The 9725-nt window shown below is 34.9% G+C and overlaps 1 protein-coding gene across 1 annotated transcript in view; it reads right to left on the bottom strand.

Moving 5' to 3' along the window:
- Positions 1-420: 420 nt before the first annotated feature.
- The window catches only part of PI4K2B (phosphatidylinositol 4-kinase type 2 beta), a 30709-nt gene continuing 21404 nt past the window's right edge, over positions 421-9725 (bottom strand). The window contains exons 7-9 of the mRNA XM_012664188.1: positions 7975-8108; positions 7022-7081; positions 421-1351 (exon numbers count right to left, since the gene is read on the bottom strand). Of these exons, the coding sequence (XP_012519642.1) occupies positions 1178-1351; positions 7022-7081; positions 7975-8108 (368 nt within the window). The 3' untranslated portion in view covers positions 421-1177. The remainder of the gene's footprint in view (positions 1352-7021; positions 7082-7974; positions 8109-9725) is intronic.

Below are 9725 nucleotides of genomic sequence, written 5' to 3'. Positions count from 1 at the left end.
TCTGCTTCTCTATAATCACATCTTCTTATCAGGCTCATTTCAATTTAAATCACACAGTGCTGCAAAGTCCAAGAATGTCAGACATACTGATATTCAAAATAAAGTACAAAAATAGATTTCAAAATCAAATATAAATGATTTTACGGTTATCTCTGTCATGCTTCCCTTTAATTGGCCTGATAATATAAAATTGACTGTAATTATAACATCTGTAATTTCAAGTAGTAGTATTATTTTTAAGAACTTATAACCTAGGACCCCAAAATGCAATCCAATATATAATGTGGGGTATGGTTTACTTTTAAGTTTAATATTAATTGAAGTACTAAATTTTACAAGATCAGTACTCTGAAGTAATAATCTCGAGTACTTGATCCCATGCAAGAAAACAAAAGGGAATTTTATTGCTATTTTTGGAATTCCAAAATACTGGGGGATCTACTTCATTTCATATTATTCCTGTCAAGTCTCACTTGAATGTTTCCATTTTTTAACAAAAGGGGAATGTCTTTAGAATTTTTCCTGACTACAACAAAATAATTCACCAAAAATAGTCTAAAGTACAAAAAAGAAAATGGTCACTTGTTACTTAATAAAGATATAATTTTGTGGTCCCTAATAATAGCCACTTTAGGGGCACTTAGTCAAGTTCTAAAACAGCAGCTTTTAAAATTAAGGCAACATTGCTTTATTTTTACGTGTTTTTCCATTACCTAACTATTCTATTAAAGTTCATAAGAGCAGTTTCAGACTTTCGCACCCTCAAAAGCCTTTTGTAATGTAAAAAGAGTTAACATGAACATTCTTTTCAATGTTTAAAAAGTATATTAAAAATTATTGCATTCAAAGTCAACAAACACCTTATTTTTCTACTTGGAATTCTAGGGTAATTACAGTCATTCCAGCATGTGTAAAATTACCTTTTAAACTAACAACAACATAAAATACAAATTTTCTACAAAATACAATATAGGAAATTATCACTTCTTCCCTGAAATAGAAATTTAATATTGGGACAAAAACCTGTATACTTTTGGTTACATTCAAAATATAACCTTTAAAGACTTGTATTACTTGAGGTTTTGGCAACTGGTGCTCTTAACAGCAGATTTACATTACCGTAATGTTTAACAACAAAATAACTTTAAACAGTTTGTTTATCTCATTCTTACATCTGTTACCAGGCAGAAAAAAATGGCTTCCTGCAATGGACGGTCTGCGTAAAGCAATTGCTTAGGTGGACAACCCGACCCTGACTCCCACCTTGACTCCGTTCCACAATTATACAAGGCATTTGTACTAGCTGAAAAGGACTCTTCCCGTCTTTCAGTGCCTGAGTAAGATTTAAGATCTGCGAAAAGAAGAGAGATTTTCACCAATTTTAGAAAGATAAAAAGTTTCACTTCACTGACATTACTTTAACCATTTATTCACTATAATTTTTTTCATCCACCTACACACACACACGAGATTGTGATGAGGAATGACTGCTATAAATATGATTATATGGATATATGTATGTTTATATATGCATGTACATGAATGCACAAAATGAGAATAAAATAACTTTTCCCAATTGGTAACTTTAAGATATTCTAGAATAAACCTATGTCCAGGAGCAATGGAATCAGAGAATGAACAAAGTGAAGGGTTCTACATATTCTATTCAACATAAAATCTAAATAAATACTGGTTTAAACAGTCTGGTTTTAACTAAATACTTACCTTATCCACTCATTCAACAAATAAATTTACTGTATGCCTACTATGTGCTATATTCTGTTTTAAGTTAGGGATACAAAAGTTAAAAAAAAAAAAGAAAAATTCCTGCCTTCATAAAATGTACAGTTTAGCAGGAAGAGAAGTCAATTAATATGAATAATAAATCACACTGTGCATTAGAAGGTGAAAGTGCCAAGGGAAAACATGAAGCAAGGCAAGGGGGTTAGAGAGTTTGGGGAGGGAGCCATTTTAAATAAAGTTTTACTTAAGAGCTTACTCTTAAGAAAAATAAAACTAGAAAAAGTAAAATATATTACATTCTATGTCCAAAGACACCCTTGGCATTTCTACTTGAGAATACAAAGAAGGTTATAAAACTCAAGGCATAGATTATAGCCTATACTATTCTCTATTTAGACACAATAAAATTTTAGTAAATCATTTTCTTTTTTCCCTGCATATCAGGAAAAATTCTCTCTATTATATACTTTAGAAATACAGATGTCTCATTCAGGTATTTGAAAATATCTAATAGATACATGCAATACATTTTGATGGTTCTTGTATAGACTGGTCAAGAGTGATAAGCATAAACATTTCAACATAAAGCCACACTAATAAGCAAGCTTCATAATACTTTGAATAGTATAAACTAGATGATTTAGTTCCTAGAAGATTTGGAGTATTTAACATATCAGGAAAATAGACCTGTACTAGCAATAGTATTATAGTTATAGATTATATTTGTTTTAGGATCCCTTTTAAGTTTTTCCCTTAAAATTTTCTAAGTTGGCTATATTTGGATAATAAGGAAAAGAAGAATTTATGAAATTTAAGTCTATAAGCATGGTTCTGACCACGAAAATAAAATTATGTGCAAAAACATGGCTAAGGAATGAAATGTTCTGGTTGGTTTCTTCTTTGGGTTTTAAAAATTCTATTCTAAAGATGTTAGTCTAAATATACGAAACTTAAGTAACATCGAATATTTTTCTGGCTCTAAAAAACAATACATGATTGTTGCAGAGAATCTGGAAAACAGAAAAATACAAGAAAATGAAAGTCGCTTTACAAAGTCTCAATTTTTACATAGTTATATAGCAGCAAAAATTATTCAATCCTAAAACTATACCATTAATTTTTCTTTGGGAGTTCAGAAGATACAATAATTTTGCATTTATTTACTAAAGAAATATTTGCTAAGAAATATTTGCTCACTGTGTTGAACAAGGAACTGAATAGGAGGGAAAAATCATGTGAGTCCTTAAAGAACTCACATTCTAGAAACAAACAGCCACATGAACAAATAACTGCAATACAGTGTGACAGACACTTTAACTACAAAGGGCCCATATCCTGACTTTAAAATCTGATCCCCATCCCCATATATCACCGATTTTTTCTTTTCACTTCTCAAAGAATAAGCAAATCTATTATTATATGTTTAAATCAGACAGGATTATTTTTAAAAATAGAATGGAACAAATACTGCAGGCAAGGGGAGATATTGGAATTCGCTACCCACGCCACATCTGAGAGCTTGACAGGCATGTGACAGCTGTGGCAGAGGCAGACGGCACAAACTTGCGGGCTTCTGCATACAGGCTTAGCTTTCCTTTAGATTAGTTCACTCGTTCTCAAATTTCAATGCGTGTGAGAATTACCGCACTGTATACATCAAACCACATATATTCTACTTTATGGTCAATTTTAAGCTATTTTTCAGTAGTAATGTACCTGATACGCTGATTTTAAAACCACATTTCTGAGTAAAATGGGACACCAGCATATTCCCAGAAAGTGCTGCAGCAATCTAAAGAACAACTCCCTGGATTGCAGGAGGAGCCTAGGAAGACTGAGCTGGAGCTTGAAAGAACAACTCTTCTCTAGATGAAACCGGAAAGGCATCTGGGGAGAGAACAGTGCAAGGGCTCCCCAGGGAGATGGGAAGAAAGAGAAGTTCTGAGTTGCTAAGCTTAAGGGAAGCTGCAAAACAACAAAAGACAAAGGCAGGTGCATTGTTTGGAGTCAGACTGTGAAGGGTCTTGTTGACTGTGCTGAAAGCCTAGATTTGAGCCTATACACATGGGCAAATATATCATGGGAGTTTTAAATAATGAAAGACACAATCAGACTTGTTTCTAGAGAGACTTTCTCATCTTAATGTGGAAAAGAAATGGGAGAAGAGGTAAGGACACCACATAGAATGTCGATAAATCCAGAGAAGAGATGATAAGGGCCCCAAGCAGAGGCAATGCCTAAATGGCGTAGATCTGCCAGGCTTAAGACAGACTCCCTTATCACACGGATGCAACATGGTACTTCACCCCTTTGCGCCAAATTCTTCCATATAAAATGCAAATAACTGTAGAGCTGTGAGGATAAGCAATAACGAACAGAAAAGTACCCAGTAAAGGGTCAAGTACTCAGAGATACTAAAGTGCTTGTCTCACTTTCTTTAACATCAATTGTTACTTAATCTGTAAATGAGCTTCTTGTTTGTAAATCACTGAATATTCATTCACTGTATTTTCACAAAACAGTTTTATTTATTATTTCTGCCGTATTTTCAGATCATATGGAAAATATAGTTCACATTCCCATAAGTAAATATTCTCAGGTCCAATGTTCCAAATAGGCACAGGTAGAACATCAATGAATTTTATTGAACCTGACTATGACCTATTTAATATAAAATTCAAAACAAGGTTTATCTTTAGCTTTCATAAACATTACCAGTCCCAAACTACAAAAAGAAAAAAAAAACACAAAAAAACCACAAAACCTTCATGGTAGTTTCAGTCTACAACTTCATGTGGAGAATTAGAGCATGTCACTGATTATATGCATAAAACTGAAGGCTTACTACAAACTAGGGCAAAAGGCTTGGTTATAGAAAACACAAATCATTAAGTTAACAGGCAAAACTGGAGGGGAAAGGAATTTAAGGGATATTTATAAATGACAGAAATAACACAAGTATTTTGACTCAATTAAGGAACTGGCTAAAATAATGATTCTGTTGTCTGGAATTTAGAGTATTGTTATTTGTTTTTGTTAAGCCTCTCTTTAATAAGTGCTGATTTACTTTAGAATAATATCTGATTTTTTTAGACCATTTTTTTTTTGAGACAGGGTCCCACTGTGTTGCCCAGACTAGAGTGCAGTGGCTATTCCCAGGCATAATCATAGTGCACTGCAGCCTGAAACTCCTGGGCCCAAGGGATCCTCCTGTCTCGGCCTCCCAAGTAGCAGAGACTGAAAGTACATACCACCGTGCCCGGCCTTAGACCAACTTTAAAAAAATGAAACAACAACAATAACAAAAAGGCCAGCTAAAACCAGAGAGCCACGGAATCGTGTACATGGTCAGGGTACATTATTCTTTTTGGCTATAAGAAAGCTCAAAATCAAACTAAAATTAAAAGGAGAACAAAATCAAACTAAAACATACAACCAAAGCATCATCATTTTATTTCTTTCTCTCCCCAGATCTTAATCCTGTCATTTTTATATTTTATTACATACATTTTTATAATACCTTAAACTCCTTTGTAAATGAGACAGGATATGAATAAATAAACCCACTGCTATATCTTGTAACAGACCTCAAGAGTCAGCATAACTTTTCAGATGCATTTTTTAATTTAAATTCCTCATGTACTAACTTTAATCCACAATTAAAGCTTATAAAATTATTTATAGCATTTATTTCTTTGTTTCTTTATTTGTTTAAAATAACATCCCTAAGATAAAGGTACGCCTTTAGGGATAAGAAAATTCCAGAAGTTGAAGCATATTGATATGTCAAGTCAATCTGTTTCAAGCAAAAAGGTCAAATCAGGGCATAATTATCTATGCCTGAAAATTTAGCTCACACGTATTTTGGGATGGTAAAACTCTGCAACACAATTATAATCATTGATCATCTGATCCCTTCATTCATGTCTGAATTACCAAAAAAAGCCTCCTAGTGATGCCCCCTGGCTCTACTCTCCTCATCTACTAAGCAAACCTACACCCCACTGTTCAGCCTAGTTTTCTGCAGTGTTTCTTACCCCTTTTGGGTTAGGGATCCCTTTTGCTGAGATATCCTATCTCCTCCCACACGCAAAATGCACTTATAAACAAATTTTATACACAATTTCAAGGAGTTCATAGAAGAAACCTAGAAGCAGGTCTCCTTTTCAAAAATTTCTGTCTCATCACGGCCTTTCTTTAATGCTAAATTTCTAACCGCCCCAATTCCTTCTGTGTGAAATCTATATTTTGGTTCTTAAAGCTCTCCATACTCTGGTTCTACCCTACTGCTCCAGTCATTTCACTTACTGATTCTTGTAAAGCACTGCACAAATGTGAAAGAGCACAGAGACACGCACTAGCTAAGACTCGGTCCCTTTTCACCGAACCCTGACCTCCTCAGCAGAGTGTAAGTTCCATGAGAGCAAGAACTTGGTTTTGCTCACTGCTTTATCTCCAGCGACTAGTTTCTGGCACTAGTTCTGTCAATAATTATTTGGTGAATGAATAAACAATTATCTTATTTACCTATACTTACTTGCTAAAGTTACATAATACAATATCAGTGCAAAAACTTGACTCATCTTCTTTGCCACAGGTATTGTAGCAAACAGCTACCTTAAATTAAATGTACATTTTAGGAAGAGAATGTTAATTTAAAAGTTACCAAAGGACAGTGTTTACAGTATAATTTATTTTCATTTCAAGTCTTCCTTTTGGAATCTAAATACCATGAATAGAGTTGAAGAAGCAAATGTTATCTGAGAGTCAGCCCAGCCTGCAGGTCCACATCAGCAGATTTATACCTTGAATCTCTAATATTTAATTAGAGGTGTGAGGAAGAGAAGGGGGAGAGGACTGAGTTACAATTAGTTCTTTCGCGCCCCAATCAGTGCTGAACTTTGGTTATTAAATCACTACTCTAGCAAAGGCCAAACATGTTCTGCAAGGAAAAGACTATTGACAACAGAACTTGATATTGAAATGCCCAAACAAGTGGATTTGAGGAGGAAAAATGTAGTGATACCCAGGAAAATGGCTATCAAAATGGAGACAATTCACAGTAGGGAGAAACAAATAGCTAAATAAACAATATATAAAACCTAATTTATAAAACAATACAGTAAAGAAACTATTTAAATTAACTTCATTTCTAGTCATCTGAGCACAACAGGTAGTATTAAGAATTCTATCTCCGGGTGACAGTGGAGAAAACAGTTGATTGGTGTTCCAAAGAGACTTTTTTCCTAATGAATAAGATTATAAAAAAGTAACCTACCTGACCTCTCATCACAGACATCTGACTTTCAAAAGTGGCTTTGTCAAATCCTTTGTCAGTCTATCACAGAAAGGAAAAAAAATTGTAATTTCCAAAATCGAGATCCTTGAAATAAATATTTGAAAACAAATGAATACTTCAACTTAGCAAATAAGGCCATTAGAAAGCTTTCCTAATTGATAAAACAAAAAGAGTTTTTTACCTGGTATCTTTTTGTATACTTTCAAGATGACAAAAAAGATTTATTTATTTATACCTCAACTTATTCCATAAAGGATTTAAGAGGGCTTAGGTTTTTTAAGAGAATTAAATAGCAGGTCGCCAAATATATATTATAATTTATGAAGTATTAACAATTTTGTGAAAGTTCAACTTTTTTTTTTTTTTTGAGACAGAGTCTTACTCTGTTGCCTGGGCTGGAGTGCCGTGGCATCAGCCTAGCTCACAGCAACCTCAAACTCCTGGGCTCAAGCGATCCTACTGCCTCAGCCTCCCAAGTAACTGGGACTATAGGCACGTGCCACCATGCCCAGCTAATTTTTTCTATTTTTAGTTGTTTGGCTAATTTCTTTCTATTTATAGTAGAGACAGGGTCTTGCTCCTGCTGAGGCTGGTCTCGAACTCCTGAGCTCAAGCAATCCTCCCGCCTCAGCCTCCCGGAGTGCTAGGATTACAGGTGTGAGCCACCGCGCCCGCCAAAGTTCAACTTTTGAAGAAAACAACTTCTTAAATTTTAATGCAGTCTCGCTTCAAAGAATACTCACAGTAAGTGTAACTTTACAAATTTATGGTCCTGGTAAAGTAAAACTGCTAATGCCTCTCAGTCATGTCAGATTCTACTGCAAGCAGCAATATGAGAAGTAATAAATTGCAAATTAGCTCTGTTAAGAAAATCTCTTCCATTTTAAGATTTACTTTATTTTCTGCATAATCAAAATGAAACATTTATTTACCTTAAAAAGTTCATAAAGATCTTCACATAAATCTTGCACAAAGTTCATGTCAGAAATATATGGTAGAATCAAACTTCTTATTTCTTCAGAAAAAGGAACTTTTGCTTGAGGAAGCCAAGCCCAGTGAAATGGATCTATAGAAAAAAGTATTCTAATCAGTGGGAGGAAATGGTTTATTTAGACTCACATTTATCCTGGTTCTTTCTTACAATCCTAGGTTCTCCCGAAAAAAGGACAGGAGAAAGAACTTAATCAGAGTACAACTATCCTTTGCAATCCAAATTATTCAGATTTGGATAGCCAGTTCAGACTGTAAAGCATGTCTCTGAGTTTAGACAGTAAAGAGTAAGAGTTTGGATAATGAGTCTATCTCAAATAGCACTATCTGGAAAAATATATCTGAATCTGGTTCCTGAGTTTAGAAATTGATGGATACCTATAATTTGCTCACAGTCCCAGATGAATACCATGGCTGAGGTCCCCCTCCACAACTACAAATCATCAGAAGTGACTACTCACTTGTATATAGAAGATAATCTAAAATTTTAAATCATTAAGAAGTGTGTGGCTTTAAGAGATAAAAGATCCATGACTCTGAGCTAACTCTACTTTTTCCCTAAGAAGACCATTAAATCTACACAGCCAAGACTAGAAAGATACATACAGACATAACAGAGGAATCTTCTAGAGAGGGTGCATATTCAGATTCCTACAAGTAAGTTAAGGTTTATGACATTATGATGATCTACAGAGCTACTGTGGGTATACCAAATGAGAATCCTCAGCTTTGATAGGTCCTATCTTAGAAAGCCCTGAGGAAGAAATCTGCCTTTGGAGTCATTCCTTCTTACTTCTCTACCTACTTCTTTTGCACATGGTGGGAAGGACTCTCCATTCTAAAGAAAGCTTTTCCTCTGGACCACATCTCCTTGACACTATGTCCAATTTCCTTTGTACCTTTCCCCTGAACAATTTCATAAAAGAAAAGCCCTTTTTCTTTGCCTGCTTCCCCTTCCAATCCCTACCCTCAACTTCTACTACCACCATGCAAACTTCCTCCCCTGACACCACCAGTCATCTCATAAGGCTCTCTCCAAAGGCCCACTTGCAGTCCTCATGCTACTTAATCTCTCTGTAGCAAGTAGCACTGCTTTCTACCATCTCCTTCATGAAATTCTCTCCTCTGGCTTTGGAGATATCACTCTCTCAAAGTTTACCTTTTTATAAGCCATGCCTTCTCTCTTTTGCTAGTTTTTCCTCCTCTTTTTCAATGTCACTGTTCCCCCATATTCCACACTTAGTGCTTCATCGTCTTCATTCATTAAGCATTCATGAAACATTTATTGAGTACTTATGTACCTGGCATTGTACTAGGCTATAGTGTTGGTTCTCCATGATTTCCCTGGGTAATAGCAAACACTACCATGGCTTCCACTATCAAGATGACAGTTTAAAAACTGCATTCTCAATACCACTTCCTCTTTCAAGCTCCAGACCCTTAATCCTCAACTTTGTGTTGGATAAAATTTCCCAGATGTATTGTAGGCACCTTAAACTTAACTTTTTAAAAATGCAATTTGCACCAAGTGCCCGTCAATCCATGAGTGGATTATTAAAATTTGGTATATGTTTACAATGGAATATTACTCAATTATAAGAAACGACAGTGATCTAGCACCTCTTATACTTTCCTGGATTAAACTTAAGCCGATTATCCAAAGTGGGGCACCAAAAGAGCAGAAGAACGGGAT

This window comes from Propithecus coquereli, unplaced genomic scaffold (genome assembly GCF_000956105.1).
Source record: "Propithecus coquereli isolate 6110/MARCELLA unplaced genomic scaffold, Pcoq_1.0 Scaffold87, whole genome shotgun sequence".
NCBI classification, from domain to species: Eukaryota; Metazoa; Chordata; class Mammalia; order Primates; family Indriidae; genus Propithecus; species Propithecus coquereli.
This window is presented reverse-complemented; position numbering and strand designations above follow the sequence as displayed.